Consider the following 18,088-nt stretch of genomic DNA (forward strand, 5'->3'; position numbering starts at 1 on the left):
ATGGTACTGCATGTATATGTGCCTAAACATGACTAAATACATCGTTTGGATTCTTTCAGATTTTCCCCAGAAACTAAGACAGATGGACCAGAGCAGATTTAACAAACTTAAATTAAACTTGAATTTAAGAGTTTTCAGGACAAGAACTGGTGGTCAGTTAACTGAACCTTCTTCTTCTTCCCCAGTTTTCAGCTGGAATGAAAAATTTCTGTAACTACGAGGCTTTAAAAACAAACATAAACACACACACACACAAAAAAAAAACAACAATAACCACATTTTTCAGTAATACAACATGAAACCCTTCAAATCAAACTAACTTCTACATTCGGCTGAAAAAGACAGAAAACTAGATTCCCCTCTTGAGTCAACCCTGAGTGAAGTGTGTAGGAAACAAACACACACACAAAATAGATAATCAGTGGCAACAAACGCAAGATTTTAATCCATGTAGGGAGAAATATTGTGATTTTTGCCTTCAGGGAAGCAGAGTGCAAATAACAAGCATCTGGATGTTTCCTCAGTTTAAAAATGTCAAAACCTGTAGAGTTCATGGACCAGAGTTCATTTAAAACAACTCATTAAAATGTAAAATGGCAGAATTCAGTCATTATATGCAGCTTGTATTCGTGACTTTTTAACATTTGCTGCTGCCTCATTAGAAAGTGCCACTAATAGCACGCAGAAGGTTATAAAATTAATTAAAGAATGCAATCAGAAAAGTGTTTACATCGTCACTGTGCCTTAGTATTGCTTCTCCAAATGTCTGGGCCTCTAATTAAGGGATGAAGCCCATGTTTCTAAGATATATTCCCTCATTTTGATGATTGGGGTGTAGAGTCTAAAGCTAATGGGTGTCAAATTCATCTTAGTTCAGGGGCTACATCCAGCCAAAAACACAACATAACAACCTATAAATAACCACAGATCCATATATTTCCTTTGTTTTAGTGCAAAAAAAAGTATGTTCTCAAAATGTTCACATTTAAGGAATTATCTTTTTACAAAACATCATGAACAACCTGAAATTTCTGAAGAAAAATAAATTCTATTTCAACAACATTATCCCTCAGTTTATCCTTTACACATTACAACTTCCACATCACAGTTTATCTATAAAGGAACAAAACATTTAGTCACAGGTGTCTGGCACTGAATGATACAGTATTTTACTTTTAAAAAGACAAAAAAAAACCCCAACAAAAACAAGACAAAGTATTACAAAAATGAGACACAAAATGACCAAAACCAAGACAAACGACACAAAACAAAACCTCAGCACCAAATTTCAGCACCACGGTCAGCTCCAGTTCAGAACCGAGGTCAGCTCCACATGTGGGGTCAGAATCAGAATGGAGACGGTCCGGGTCCGGAACCAGGGTCCTGAGAGGAGCCGGAAGTGGAGGAAACACAGACAGAACTACAGAACTGCGTGTGTTTTCATAGAGCTCCCGTGTTTCATTTAAACTACATTTATTTAAACCGAGGAACTGAATATCAGAATCCTGCAGATGCGTAATTATGAAACGTCATTTTATTATCTTACTTCTGCGAAGGTTAACAGGTGTTACACTGTCTCAAGTGAAGGATTTCTGATTTGAAATACAGTTGGATCTTTCTGTTTTTGTGATATGAAACGTTTGAGATGAAGCTCGCTGCCTAAAATCTGTGTTGAAACAGAAATACGCGCAGGTTTTCCGGTTTTGCATTTAAAAATAAGATTATATTTACCATTTGAGGCAAAAGCCAGAAATTGTTTGCACAATGAAGCTGCTTTAAGAAAGTCTGACTGATTATTTTGGCTATTATACAGCTTTATCGATATCTATATCATGGCACAGCGGACTAGAGGTTGCTTTGGTTTTTAAATCGATGCTTTTACAGTGAAGGTCTGACCCGGAACTTCTGTGTTGACTCACTATCGTGACTTTCCACAGTTGCTGCGCACCGCATCCCTGGACGGAGCTGTCAGGAGAAAAGTCCGAGGATCCGGAGACACGCTGACTGATCTGAGGAGCTGGAAGCGGTCAGAGGAGCAGCGTCGGTGCGTAAAGACGCAGAACCGACGGCAGACCGGAGCAGCTCCACAAAGCTGCAGCTTCTGTTGGAAGCGACTTGTTTGGGAGTTTGTTGTGATTTTTTTTTTTTTTTTGACACTTTTGACTCGGCTTAGAGGTTACAACTGATCCTGCTGCAGGAGTTGTGGTAACCTGGTGACTACAGCTGGTTTCACGCCGTTTAAGAACCTCTCCTGCTTGGAGCTGCTGTGTGCGGAGACTCACGTAGGCGCAGCGGAGCGGTGGCAGGAGGTGATGCAGGAGTGAGCGAGGATTTCAGGATTTAGTGGATCTCAGTGAGCGAATATAATCACCAGGGTCGCCCTCAGGACCGACCTTCGACACCGTCCATCCTCCTCCGTGTTGCCATCACCGTTACGCACGGAGATATGTTGATGAAGGAGTACCGCATCTGCATGCCTCTGACCGTGGAGGAGGTGAGTGAAGTTTGCTTTATTTTTCTCTGCTTCTGGCTGGTTTTTTCCATCATAGGTCGGCGGTTAATAGAGCTTCAGATCAGCACGTTGTCTTTGGATCTGTGCAGTTCAGAGCTGGTTGTTGCAAACTTGGCACCGATGCGCTCGTGTTGGGTTTTTTCTGCACCGAAGCCGCTGCAGCCGCCGGGTGGAGCTGCTGGTCGCTGCTCAGCAGATCGAGAACAGCAGAGGGAGTCGAGTGATTGTTGCAGGCAGTGAAGGACAAGTCACGCATCTGTTTCACTCCGAGCGTATGGAGTGTGATTGAGAGCTTGTGAGTGGCGCTGAGAGTGAAGTGTGCGGATTTAAAGTGCTTTTTTCAGTCTGTTTGATTTCCAACACTGCACACTTTCATGACCACATATTGTAAAGACACACATAAGTGTTGGTTATGCAACTGCTGCATGTTTTCTGCTGTGTTTTAGTGTTGATTTGAGGCACAGTTGTGATCATACACCTACATTTCACATCTGTACACTTCCATAAGAGGTGTGTTGTGTTTTCTGCTGCTCTTCAGGTGAGTTAATCCAGTGTTAACTACCAGACACATGCTCCAGCTGCGCGTTGTTTTAAAGGTTTGCATGTGGATTCTCTGGATAGCTGTGTCACTACGGTGGTTTAATCTGCAGAGTTGGCACCGTTTAGCTGCAGCTCAGCCCATTGTTGTGTTCTCAGGTTGAGCGACGATGAAATGAAAGTCTTCTGTGTGTGATTTTAATCAGGGAGCTGGTGTTGGCAGTCTCCCCTGAGGTCTATTGATTCCTGAAGTATTAAGTACCAGAATGCTGCTTTTTCACATCTCAGCTGATTGGATGTTCTGCTTGATAAAAGACTCTCTGTGGCCAAATGAATGTTATTACATGCACTGTTGTAAAGACACTTGTATTCTATTAGTTTTGCACACACAAACATCAAGAAATAACAAGACAATAATTCCATCTAAAATGCATTTTTTCTTTATAGCACAAACATAGTAAAAGGAAATACATTTCAAGGAGCAGGAATTCGAAGTATCTCCCACTGGAGTCATCTGGAGTGATATAAATTGCATAATCTGCTGCTCATGTGAAAATTAGATGCGTGAGAAAACACATCTTCATCTCCCGGAGTCAGTTTTCAGTTTCTGCTGTGGACCCAGGATGAGTAAACAGTTCATTTAGGGTGAGTTTGTGTGCAGTTCTGACACATCAGGAGATCAGAATCTGTCTCCTCAGAAATCTTTACAGCGTGAAAACAGGAGCACTCTACTTCAATAAATACGACAAAAACATGAGCACACAAAAGATACTGAAGAATTTTACCGTTAACAGGGTTTTTCTGCAGTTTCTCAAGTTTAAATGATGGTTAAGTTGAAGCACTGCTGAGAAAACAAGTCATGATACTCGGTTTCTTTTGCACTGATGTTTCTCTTATTGTACATGTTTGTGTGATTTTTTTTCCATCTGAACTCGTAGGCTTCATGTCTGAATGAGCACCCTATTAACTTTCCTATAAATTTGTGTCACTTCTAGCACAGCACTAGCCTGAACTCCATGCTGTTGCATTAACAGATGGACACTCAGTCCACTGATGTACTTCAAATTGTCTGCAGCAGATTGGAGACATTTTTTTCTCCACAATTCAGCACCAATATTGGAACAAAAACATCACACAGAGCACATAAAAGTCTCACAATCATCAAAACACTCTCCTCGTTCTCATATAATACCAACTGAAACGTCCACAAAAATAAAATGTTACTGCAGTGGAGACAGTTTAACATGTCAGAATAATAAATGCAATCTGGGTTTTGATTAAAAAGATTATAAAAGTTTGTTGCTGTTTGCAGGAGTTTTTCCTCTGAGTTTATTACAAACTTGCAATATGAGAATCCATACGAGTGTCTCCAAAGTGAGAGGCTTGAATGCATTTGCAGTAGAATTAGTTAATCACAATGATAAATTAAAGCTGCAAGCAGCGTTGGTCGAGTCCTCGCATCCTTTCTGGTCAGCGAATCCAAGCATGTCCACCTTTTTGGTAACACCTTTTTGATGACGACCTATCAAAGCTGTCCACCAGGTGGCGCTATCACTGTGAACGCATATCGACCTAGGTATGTTATCAGGACAGGACTCTGATCACATGTAAAGTCTGAGGCAGATTGGAGCATGTATAGGCCAGTTACACAGCACTTCCTGTTTCATGGCGAATTGTTGAAATTCCGCCAGCTGCCATTTCCACGCACTCGGACTTTTACAGAGCGTTTTGATAAGTTTTGATCACCAATGCCTGGAGTACATCATGGTCAAATTTCAGCTCTGTCGTGGTTACCCTGTTTGAGTTTCTAGCTTTTGAAAATGTACAAAAATTGGTTCAAAATCGTCCAAAATATGTCACATAATTCAAAATGGCCGACTTCCTGTTGTGTTTTAGGTTTAGTTGTCAATTACATTTTTGTGCGTCGTGACGAGTTACTTATGCCCACCAACTTTCATAGTTCTAGGTGACACGTCCTGGACGTAGAGCCTGTTTGCTAGTTTGGCTCACATCTATGCAAGTTCCTTAAAATATCCAATTTTTCACCAGTTCTGATGTAAATGTGGAAATTTTCACACATTTTCAAGTATTTTTAGGCCTTCAAAACTGCAATTCAAAAAACTGGAGGAAAAATAAGAAGAAACTCATGGGTTTCGAGAGATCTGCAACTTTGGTTCTGCTGCAGGTTTCTTTCTGTTGAAAGGAGTTTTTTTCTTCAAGAAACTCTTTCTCTTTATTCAGCTCAGTTTTCTTTATATCGCATCGATTCACAACAGACACTTCACGTAATAAGGTGAAGACCTCACAATAATATATTACAGAGAAACCCGACACATGCCAAGATTCCCTTTGAGCTTTAAGCTCTTTATAATGTAACATTATGAGGCTGACGTTCCTTTGTGAAGTGTCCTGCATGCAGTCAGCTATGAACTGATGCTTTTTAAATAAAACTGCAGATCAAACTGTTCTTTTATTTACATCAGACAGGAGAGTTCATCAGTTTATCAGCTGCAGTTAAAACATTTCTTCCACAGATGTACCATCACTACTGTCGCACAAGGACAGGATCTTCAGGAAATCATAAATTAATGAGGCAGTTACAGTTTGATAAGCTTGCTGCTAATTCATATTCAGCATTTTGTTTATTAGTGCATGATGAATTTACTGTCCAATCCCACGTTTATGACAAATACAGCACATTTATGGTCATTCTCTGTCTCTGTGGTGTCTGAGTGAAGTTATGAGGATGTTAACATAAAAGTAAACTATCTGAATGATAGAATGCTGCCACTTTAACCGATTAATGACATATCCTTTGTCTGAAAAGGGCTTTTTGTTGCCTCCTCAGTGCATCATGTTGTTAGAGTCACATGAAATATGGAAATTATATGTTAAACAGGTTTATGGACCATCTAATGTAGCACAGATTTAAACTTTTCATCCACTTGTCTAGTTGGTCAGACATCTGGGTTCTGTAAAGCATCTTGAGACAATCTGACCTGTAATTGCTGCTATATAAATAAAACTGAATTGAATTAGCTTTAGAATTAGGAAGTATTTGATCGAGACATTAAACCATAGCAGAAGAAGATGTATCGTATTAAAAACCAGTAAAACACAACAGATATGTTTGTTTCTTAGAATAATTTAAGGAACAATGCAGTCTCCTTATCAGTCTCCTGTTTTTATATGCTGCCGTTTTTTGTCTTTTCTGGAGCAAATGCCTGAAATTTGCTTTATACACAAGATAAAACGATAAAACCAAGTCGACATTTTATCTATTTATTTATTTTCTGTGTGTCAACGTGCCTTCCAGCAGAGAAGATGATGACTTGTCTCATTTTTGGTCATTTTCAATATTTTCTGTTTTTTGTCTAATTTTTGTCATTTTCAGTCTTTTTGTTGTTTTTTGTCTCATTTTTTGTCATTTTCAATCTATTTGTTGTTTTTCGTCAAATTCTTTCATTATTTTCAATGTCTTTGTTGCTTTTTTATTTAATTTTTGTCGTCTCAATCTCTCTGGTGTTTTTTTGTTTAATTTTTGTCATTTTTGACCTTTTTGTAGTTTTTTTGTCCAATTTTTTTGTCATTTTCAATCTCCTTTTGTTGTTTTTTGTCAAAATTTTCTAATTTTATGGATCCATGCTTTCATGCTGTTTACCCCAAATTCTGAATTATGACAGTCAGTAAATATTGGCTCTGTAGTGTTATTTATGGTGTGATTAATTTACCTATTAGGGGTTAAAAACCTACAAAAATGCTATAAAAGTCGACTAAACCTGATTGTAATACATATTAAGGCTGAGACCCTGAAGTGTTTTTAATTATGGAGAATAATCTGACTTCTGTAATAATGCTGCTGGGACCCGACGGTATTATTAAGGTATTAATATAATTCTAAAATTTGGAACTTAACCCGACTAATTTGAATGTTATTATGGCCTACCGCATTATTAAATATGGAGATTAACGTGACTAAATTAGAGCTAAAGTTTTGAATTACAAATATACACATGGAAATCCAACAACTCAGAGATTCGTGTCTATCATAATTTATTTAAGAGATTCTCTTGCAATTTGTTGTTTTTCTTACTACACCAGCAACAACCAACTGTCCTCCTTTTTTTGTTCAGTTTTTGGCACTTTAATTTACTTTTTTTAGGCTTAAATTGAAAATGCATGTAAAACAGGCAAATAAAAACCCACTTACGGTTTGGCAGAGGAAATTGATTTTGAAATTTGATTTTGAACGTCACTTCTGTCATTTCAACTTCAAATGGTGTTGAGATTTTTCCAGTAAAGTGTTTATTTGGCTAACATGCATGTTCCTGCAACTACATCATCTATCCGAGGTAAAAATAAAATCTGCCGTTGATCAGGAAACATTTCCATCTCTTTGACTGGATGCTGAGAAACCAGAAGATGAATCTGTCTCTGTGTAAATGTTGGATAAACACAAACTGTTTCCACCAAATGCTGCCATGATTTGTCATCATTGTCTTGGAAAACATGTCACAGAATCGGCTTCAGGCTTGTTTTTAACCCTCGTGTCGTCCTGCGGGTCAAAATAGACCTGTTTTAAAGTTTGAAAATGTGGGGAAACTTCTGATGTCCACATTTTCAACATTTTTGGGAAATCTTTGAACATTTTTTGGTGGAAAAAAAGAAATGTTAAAAATCTTTCTTAAGCGAATTTCGCTGGATTTTGGTTGATTTGTTTGTGAATGTTCTTAAGAAAATATTAGAAGTTTTACTGATATACATGGAATCATTTTAGATATTTTTAGGATTTTTTACAAGATTTTTATTCATTTTTATTATAATTATTTTACAAAATTTTTTTGCCAAATTTGGGGTATTTTTTTTTTTAAATAATACTTTTAAGGGAAACTTAAGAATTATTGGAATTTTCTTCCTGAAGGTTTTGCAAATTTTCAGAAATTTAGGGGATATTTTTGCAGATTTTTTTGGATTTTTTTCAGACAAGGAAACAATATTTTTTGGTGCCCGTAAATGAACACAACAGGAGGGTTAAGTATAAAATTGACCAGCTAAGAGTTTAAGAGGGGAAAAAATGCTATCTTTTCTTGCAGTTTTTGTATTCTTGCCGATAATCCTGAACATCCCTGCTCGTCTTTGCACCGTGAAGGATTCACACCTGAGTTAATAAGGTGACATCAGCCACTCTGGAGTCTCCATATGTTTGTCAGCGAGCTTCCTCACATTCTGGCCCAGACCCAGGATCTTGTTTTCGTCCTGACTAACCACAAGCTCGTTACGTTGCCGTGGCTCCCCACCCAGGAGCTCGTCGCTCGGCCAGAAAGTGACCCGACTCAAATGCAGCAGATGGAGATAAACTGTCCGACGAGCTGCCAAAAGATGCTGCAGGGCCACAGAAAACAGGAGAGAAGGATTGGAGTCGATCAAACTCATCGATGATTCTGTATCAGAGTGAACAGATTTTATTTTGCTCGACTTTTATGTTCAACATGTTAGTTTGTGAGCTTTAGAGGTCTAATGTCATCTAATTTACCCATTTTGAATCAAATTTTAGAGTGCCTTAAAGCACAAAACATCATGATTGAAATGATGTAAACTAATTTAAAGCAGCAGCTGTAACAACAGCAACAATACTTTGATGTGTAACAGAGTACGTGTACAGTAAAAATGGTAATTTATCACCTTTTTTGTCATCTATCAGTGCACAGATTTATTTTTCAATGCATCTTGTTCCAATATGTCCAAAAGTTTGTGGACTGTGACCTAAATTCCGTATTACTATATAAATATAAGTATGTATCGGATTCATTATGGCATCAACCTGCCTCTTCTGCAATCAATGAACTACTACCTGGTTAAATAAAGTGAAGGTTTTCTACCCTCGTCTGCTCTATGAGCTCCTGAGTCATGATGTTTTTAGTGTGAATCATCCAGAAAACATCATCTGTGCTCTGCTGAACGATAAGAAAGGTCTGTTTGCTTTCATTGTTTACGAAGACAGGATGGAGACTCCACCTTTAGTCAGTGTTGGTGTTTATGTGTTGAACATATCTTCAGTAAAAATGCTCCTTCTTATGCTGAATCTCTGAGATGTAGACGAAGTGTTGTTGTTCACCACTTTGACTCCAGACATGTTGTTTTTTTTAATGTGTTATTTGCTCAGTTAGATTACTTTTTTACCTGAATTGCTCTGTGTGTAAGAATGCACGAAAACCTTTGTCCTGCTGCCTGTTTGCTGAATCCTCTCTGACTTTTCTAGTCACAAATTGAAGTATTCTTCTGAACTGTGCCTGAGGTTTGTGTGCTGTTTCCATCCATCTTCCCAAAAACTGTCGATTCTCTTCGGCTTTAACATCACCGGTCGTTGCTGTGCTCCGTCAGCTCTCCACCTGCAGCCTGTCTGGTTGTTTTTCTGTGCGGCGTCACATGAAATGCTGCCCTTCGCCTGACTTCTCCGGTTATCCAGCTGCCAGCCGCTAACTCGCTGAAGGAGCCCCCGCTGTGAGGATAATTGAAACCCTGGTGGTATTTTTGAGGTTGCGCTCGTACACTTTGTCTGAGATGATGGCTACTCTATTAAAGCTAATTTTCTGTGCTTCTCCAGCTGAGAACATTTCTTCCAGACTGTGGCTGGTCTCTCTCTTTTCTCCTTAATACCTTATTTTGGCAACGCTGCAACACTGGCATCGCAGTGCATTCAATCATGGTTGGCAGGGCTGATCTTTCAGGGAACAATGGATGTTATTGCTACAGACTCCTGAATATTATTGCATTTTAATGGGTTTTTGCATGTTTTCTGATCCTCTGAGCTGGATTAGTGAACCACAAGTGAACACAGAGATGCTGGAATACACTTGATATCTGCACATGCTGTTTGTATTTTTGGTATCTGTGTCTTTACCTCTTTGTCTTCACATCTCTACTATTCAGATTCTGAGGTCTTTCCATTTACACAACCAAAGCTATCAATGGGTTGCACTTTCACAAAGATGGCAAAGAAACTGGAACCTTAAGATGTTAGCTGATAAGAAACATTAAGATTGCAACTTTTTTTGAGGAATTGTTCTGTCTTACAATGTTTGCAGAGCTAGAAGTGATCGATTCAAATCTTGTGTCCAAAAATGGGACTTTAAGAGTTCAGTCAATGCACCTGTGCTAACATGACAGTTAGCCACAGTTGCTAACATGATATTTTACCAGTTGCAAGACAGCTAACAGCATAGCTCTCTGCTACTCTCTGGGAATTCAGTAAGTGCAGAAGTTTGTCAATTTTTTATTAGCAAAAGGTTGACTTGAACCAGAAAGAGTAAAGGATCCTTGCACATGTTTAAAAGAGATGATCAAAAAGTTCCAAGACCTGTGGGACACATGTTTTTGTGACCACTGGTAGGTCTGCATTAGCAAACTGTCCATACATTAAAAAACTGGAGCAAAAAACATCACATTCTGTCAATCAGCAGCCAAGATGAGCTATTTTCATGTGGAGAATCATCACTGGCGTAAGATGTGAAAATTGCCTGAAAATGACTCCAAATTGTTCCCAAATAACTTGAAACATCCTAAATTACTCAAAAATTGTCAAAATGACTCAATAAATATCCAAATTGACTCGAAATGTCCAAAATTTTTCAAAATGTGTCCAAAATTTCTCAAAATTTGTCTAAAATGATGTAAAAGTTTTCCAAAATAACTTGAAACATGTCTTACATTACTCAAAAAATGTTCAAAATTACTGTAAAATTTCCAGAATAACCTGAAACATGTCCTAAATTACTCAAAAACTGCCCAAAATTGATTTGAAATATGTCCTACACGACTTAAAAATTGCCAAAATGACTCAAAAAATGCCCAGTATGACTAAATAGACATCCAAAATGACATGAATATTGTCCGAAAATGACTCAAAATTGTTCCCAAACAACTTGAACCATGTCATAAATGAATCAATAAATATCCCCATTGACACAAAATGTCCAAAGTTTTTCAAAGTTTCTCCAAAACTTCTCAAAATTTCTCTAAAATTATGTAAAGAATTGTCCAAAATAATTTGAAAAATGTCCTAAATTACTCAAAAGTTGCCGAAAATGATTTCAAACATGCCTGTAATGACTTAAAAATAGTCAAAATGGCTCAAAAAATGTTCAATATTACTTAAAAGGCATCCAAAATGATTTGAAACTTCTACAAAATGACGCAAAATGATTCCCAAATAACTTGAAACATGTCCTAAATGATTCAAAAATTGTCAAAATGACTCAAATTGTCCAAAAAGACACAATAATGGCTCTGGGGCCGTAACAGGGGTGGGTCTGCAGCTACTAAAACTGGAAAAAGCTCAGTGTTTTCTCCAACATTTGAGGGTTTGTGCAACGGGAATTAGTCTGAGAGGGTCAAACTACCAAGACAGAGTTCAGTTTCATCATCCTGAAGTGTCTGAGTGTAGCAGAGTTAATGATTCCACTTCCCATCACTTGTCATTTTTTTGTGAATGTTCTTAAGAAACATTTTTAACATTTTTTTTCCACCAAAAAATGTTCAAAGATTTCCCCAAAATGTTGAAAATGTGGACATCAGAAGTTTCACTTTGAAATTTTTTATTTCCCCACATTTTCAAACTTTAAAACGAGTCAGTTTTGACCCGCAGGACAACACGAGGGTTAAGTTGTTAGTTTGGGGTTTTGTGTAATTTGCAAAATTCATAAGTTTTTTCTTTTCCCATTTGCAACTTGTAAATCTGCATCAGTGCTCAGAGCTACTGAAATTATGGTGAAAACTAAAAAAATAATGAATGTTGATGGATAGTGAATAATGTTAGGTTATTGTTTCTTATTTCATGGGCTGTCTGGGATATTTGTAGTAATCATAAGGGGTGGGGAGGGGATGCTGGTTACCATAGCAACGGCAGAAGCTTTCTAGCTTTGAGGCATTCAGGTCAGCCCTACAAATAATCTACTAATTTGTTCAGCTCTATTTCCAATCACTGCCAGCTGGGCAAACATGCTGCTGGATTTTTTTTGTTTGTTTTTGATGTTGAAAAAAATCATTAAGCCACTTTGCTGTAGGCCTGGGGAGGATGGAGATAGAAATTCACTATTTGCAACAGCAACAGAGTCTGTATAGTATGAAATTTAAAGCTTCCCTAACCCTTCATGAAACTGTCCTGAATTTAATTAATTCTTGCAGTTATCCAGATAGCAGACATGTTTGACACAACCAGAGAAAGAAGGGCAGGTAAAACCATTCAAGCCTCAGTTTCTCGTGTGCAGAAGGCAGCAAAGTTTTCCCGGCGTGACAAGGTTACAAACAGTAAAGACGAGCGGGGAGCTTTGCCCAGCAGCTACGCAGCAACATTACTGATGTGGTGAGCACACAGGGTCAACAGTTTTCTAATTATAGCCGAGAGCCGGGGGCTAAATGAAGAGCAGGAACAGTTGGTCAGGTGACTGGAGGCTAACGGACAGGTGAGGAAGTAAAACGAGTCCTGAGGGGCGTCACGTGTTCGTGTGTCACCGCAGCACAAAGAAGGAATTTAAACACGTGATTTACTGCAATTTGGCCTGAAATAACCTTTAATGCTGACATTCATTTTATTACTCTGTCAAGGAACATGATGGAGTTATATGACAATCAGCGTTAGTTTGTCTGTCTGTCTGTTAGCAACATTACTCAAAAATGGACTAATGGATTTGGATGAAATTTTCAGGGAAGGTCAGAAATATCACAAGGACTAAGTGATTAGATTGTGGCAGTGATGCTGCTTATAGTCTGGATCCACGGATTTGTTAAAGATTTCTGTATCATTGCGAGATGGCTGCACAGTGTCACTGTAACTATGACAAGAAAAGAACTCAGAGAGCGCACTACTCTGCCAAGACTGCTCAGTCACGTCATTTACGACGGACTTAATAAAAAAATACCTTGCACTGAACACAGGTGTGTGTTCTGCATGTGTACATTATATACAGATACTGAATCACATGACCTAAATATGTAGCAGGTGGCAGGAATTGATGGGACTCAGAAACACCCCCACAATTTAATCAGTTGTTCCTTGGATCATTTCAGATGGATAAGTCCTGATAAGTCCTCAGTGATGGATTTGTAGTAGGATCACAATCATGTGATCATCAGCAAGCAGCTGACTTAGTGTTCACTTGTTGTCATGGTTACAGTGACGCCGTGCTGCTATCTGGCAATGATACAGAAATCTTTAACAAATCTCCACATTTGTCAACAAAATGTCTTCAAACTATTAATATTTTTACAATCATGTGATCAGCTGCCTGCTGACGATCACATGATTGTGATCCTACTACAAATCCATCACTGTGTGGACTTACCGGGACTTATCCGTCGGAATGATACAAGGAACAACTTATTAAATTGTGGGGATGTTTCTGAGTCCCATCAAGTCCCGCCGCCTGCTACATATTTAGGTCACGTGATTCAGTATCTGTACATAATGTACACATGCAGAACACATGCCTGAGCTCAGTGTAAGGTCATTTTTTATTAAAGATTTCATCTGTCGGAAATGATACAACGACTGAGCAGCCTTGGCGGAAAACTGCGTTCTCTGAGTGTTTTTAATGTTAATAAATGGGACGAGCCAGAGATGGAAGGTGAAATTGAAGACAGTCGAGCACAAGAGAAAACAAACCCAAACAAAGATGCTTCAAAAATGGGTTCAGAAAGACTCCTGAGCAGAATGCAACCAGAAAAGCAAGAGTGGCGTAAAAGTGAAGAGAAAAAGTCACTTTATGGTCATCGAGAGCTAAAGGAGGACTGTTTGTGAAATACCATTACGTTGCATTTCATTTAGATGTTTTTAATATCGCTGTCTTTCTTTTCTGCTACGAAACTGTATTGAGAATTAGACTTCCACAAGCTCCGTCGGTAACACAACACGTTCGATTTCTCCCATCCGAGCTGTCACTTGTGTTCAGCCTCATCGCTAAGCAACCACAGCGCCGGGCGTTCACAGGTGAAAATAAACCTCCTGGAGGATGGTAGGGTTGCACGGCAAGTCAGAAAACTAAATGAAGGAGTTTAAATGAGGGCACATGGATTGGTTTAGGATAGACGAGGTGAAAAAAAGACGGTAATAATTGCATAAATCGATACTGTCGTTGTGTGATTGTTGGTGGAAACATGGCAGACTGCAAAGATGGGAGAAATGATTTGTTTTCCTGAAGCAACATTTGCAAACAAAGTCTCAGAAAACCATGAGAGAACTGCACAAAAACAAAGCAGGAGGAAGTTACTGCTGCACAAAAACAGACTTTCTCATCCCGTATCTGTACATAGACGTTATTCTGAAGCTCAACATCTGGAACACTTGTGCCTTCTTTTTTTTTCTTGCTGCTGCTTGGAGCTTTATTTCTTTAAAACTCCACGCGATCCTGAGCCTCTGACGGAGCTCCTGTGGGGTTGGAGGAGGTGATGAAACATTTTTAAGTGGCCCTTTGCACACACAACAGACACGCTGTGACAGAACTTCCTCTCAGAACCGAGAAGCATGGATTTAATTCCAAGAAAAAGCTGCCGCACTGATATATTATTTATTCTGCAGTATCTAGACAGGAGCACCTGCAGAATGCTGCTGAACAGAAGCGAAGTGAGGAAGTTTGAATCCACATCGTCTCTGCTCAGTTCACTAGATCAGCTCAGGACTTTCCTGACATGAATGTTTCTGGACAAAACATGAATATTTAACATTAGTTTATATATTCTAAACCATTTGGCAAAGGATATCTGACATATGAGACCTGGTCAGTACATTTTGAGAGCCAAACTATTCTCTAATCTCTCTAATCATCTGTAATGACTTCTTTTCTTGCATAGTTTGATTATAGCCGGAATTTTTAATTAAAAATGCATTTTGCTCACATTAAAACAGCTAGCAGCAATAGATCGTCAGTTTTATTTCAATTTATTGCTGTGCAGGAACTGAATTTTAGCCTGCCAAGTTACCAATGTTTATATGTCACATGTCATTGTTTTTAAAACTTTGGCATTGTTGTGGCACAGTTTGTTTTGTTTTTTTTAAAAAGGAAAAAAGCTTTCCAGTAGAAAAAATAAGAGTGGCATCATGAATTACCCAAGTAGGTTTAAATAAATCAGTCAAATCAAATCAAAGCCTTTTCTGTCATTGCATGGTAACTGGTACATTACAAAAACAATTTAAGAATAAAACAAAAGCAAGAATATGTCAACATATATATAATAAATAATAGTGTGTGCATGAATTAGAACTCTACTAGACTATAATAACCTAAGACCTCACAGTATTAGTAATTATGGAGGTGAATCCAACTAATTTAAAACTCAGCTCTGCAAAAAATATACAAGAAAACACCACAAATCTGAGGATTCCCTGGATTCTCTGAAAGCATATGCTTATATTTTTAGATTTATTTGTATTGTTCTACATTTCTAAGGTTAATTTCATTCATATTTTCTTATTGGCACTTGCAACTGTGGAGAGGAATGAGGATTTCCAGTAGAACCAGGTTCAGGGAGGGTGGATATCTGCCTCGACCAGTCGGGATGAGGGTAAAAAAAACAAACTATTACCAAAATATGGTCTGAGACCCCCACATCCAGCATTTCCAGGTTCAAACCAGATCTTTTGACATTGAAGGAATCAAAGAGGCACAGAAACGTGCACAGATGTGAATGTTGAAGCTACCAAGGCGTCAGATTTTATGTTGAAGATGAACACGTGAGCAGCAGACATCACTTCCACCGGTTTACCGCTAATTAGAACAGGAAACTCTTAATCGCCTTTCTGCTCCCTTCCTGTTCCCCTAAACCTCACTTACTGTCAACATCCTGTCTAAACAAGGACAAACAACGGCTGCTGAGAATAGCAACTGTGCTGACACTGTGCGACGTGTTGGAGGAGTTATGGGACAGGTGTCGGGCCACAGGAGAGCAGCTGGGTCTGCAAACTATAATGTGATCAGGACGCACCTTGCAACCGACGGGACGGACTGGTAATCAGGCTCTTTGCATGATAATGTGGAGGGATGCAGATCAGTCATTGGCAGGATTTCTAAATGCAATCACCTCACATATAAAGGTTGATAAAATTACAGAGTTAAAAATGGAAAAACAAAATTCATCCAGAAAACAGAAAACAAATGATGTGATCGCAGAAGATCTTTGCAGGGACTTTTTTCCCAATTTGGAAACCACAATACTGCCACAAATCATCTTTTAGCCAACACATATGATGCAATATTTAATATTTATATACAAATACACAGCTATCCTATGACAAAATCAATCATTCATTAAAGAACAGAGCTTGTTTAGTTTAGTACGGCTTCTGGAACTGGAGGAAAATTAATGAAACAGCACAAATTTCTTTTGAGAGACACTTTATGTAAATCAAGGAAAACAGCAAATACAAGCAAATAAAGGAAAAGATTACAAAATAAAAATAGGAAGTATTTAATTTATATGATTCAGTAAGTTTCAATCCCGTAAGTTCACAAACATAATCATACTGTTCAAAAAGTTCAAAATGCAAAGTCTGGTTATGATTTTCTAAATCTCAAGGAAAAACTTAATGAAGAGGAAAAAAAACCTGTTGGCACTGCATGTTCCTACCACCACAGCAGGAATGCAACCACACTCAAGGCCTGCACCCAACAAGGATTTGCAGGGTTTACTAGCTCGCCATCTCCAATCCAACAAAAAAACCTGTTGGGGTAAACAGGTAAAGAAAAATTGATACAGGATTTTAATTTGGAAATCTGGCATTCCCACTTCCACTGTTCTACTGCCTCACCATCCATTCAGCAGTTTGTAAACAGAAGCCGTCCTGAGCAGCACATCCTGAAAGGGTCTGTCAGGTTCCAGTCTTTTCCGGGTTGAAAATACAATTGTTTGCTGAGGGTTTCAGCTTGGCTGTATGAACTTCCAGGGCTTGGCATGACTAGTCAGTCAGACTGCATGCATGCATTAATGCAGCTGCACAGGTGTAGGGCGGGGCCAAGGTGTGCTACCATTGGCTTACTCACTTGGTGGAACAGAACAGAGCAGGCTTTCTGCTTGATGATCAACAAAACTATTGCAGAGTCCCATTTTCCCTGGGTTGCACTTCATTCTTGCTGTTGCTCCGTCCATTTTTGTTTTCTTTTCTCTATGTTGCCGTTTCCTGATTGTGTCTCTGCTTTAAAGAAAGCTCTTGCAGAAATCCGAACGGTGCCTTTGTAGGAACACTTTGGACTCGGATCTGCATTTGCACATTACTCACGCCTCGTCCTGTGAATTCACACAGACGCTAATCACTGCAGCACCCTTATTATGTCGGGGGCGGGGGAACAAAGTGTGTGTGGCGCTAATCAGAGTGTTTCCTCTCGCAAATCAAAGCAAGCAATTTGACTGATTCAGTCAATGAGCTGCATAATCATCATCTGATCCTTCAAAGGGCCTTCGGAGGGTAACTAGGACTGAACCCAATTGGCTCCTCACAGTGCAATTAAAAGGTGTAACTTATAGCTGCATGTGTCATTAACCTTCTCACAGGAGCCTGTATAGAAACTGGATCATACCAGACCTACAGCTGATTCACAGCAAAATGACCCTGGACTTGGTAAAGCCTGTGTGTGCAATGACTTATTTCCTGCCTAAGAACACACCTTTACCTTCAAATTTAGCCATTTATGCTGCAGTAAGTTGCTTTTCGTCCTCATAATGTGACTTTGTACACTGAGCAAAACGATTAAAACCTGGACCACACACACATATACGCACAAATATATGTCTGAATTCATCTACATTATGAGGGCGTGTATGCGTCGAATGATGTACAGACCAGAGTAACAGGTACAACTGTCCCTGGTTGCTATAGGAACATCAGCACCTCACAGCTGATTAGAAATCTCTTTGATGGTGAAGTGGTTTTCTGTGCAGCAACACACATATCTGCCAGTTGACCTACACTCACTGAAAAAGAACAGAGTTCGCTACAGGGTGGTAATACCATTAACTGCCGTCTCATAGCGAAGTATCTTAATTCAAATATTT

General features: G+C 38.8%; 1 protein-coding gene across 1 annotated transcript in view; it reads left to right on the forward strand.

The window, feature by feature from the left end:
- Positions 1-1,933: 1,933 nt before the first annotated feature.
- pitpnc1a (phosphatidylinositol transfer protein cytoplasmic 1a) overlaps positions 1,934-18,088 on the forward strand; it is a 68,268-nt gene continuing 52,113 nt past the window's right edge. Inside the window, exon 1 of the mRNA XM_055005390.1 lies at positions 1,934-2,494. Within this exon, the coding sequence (XP_054861365.1) occupies positions 2,447-2,494 (48 nt within the window). The 5' untranslated portion in view covers positions 1,934-2,446. The remainder of the gene's footprint in view (positions 2,495-18,088) is intronic.

The sequence above is a fragment of the Amphiprion ocellaris genome, chromosome 19 (genome assembly GCF_022539595.1).
Source record: "Amphiprion ocellaris isolate individual 3 ecotype Okinawa chromosome 19, ASM2253959v1, whole genome shotgun sequence".
NCBI lineage: Eukaryota > Metazoa > Chordata > Actinopteri > Pomacentridae > Amphiprion > Amphiprion ocellaris.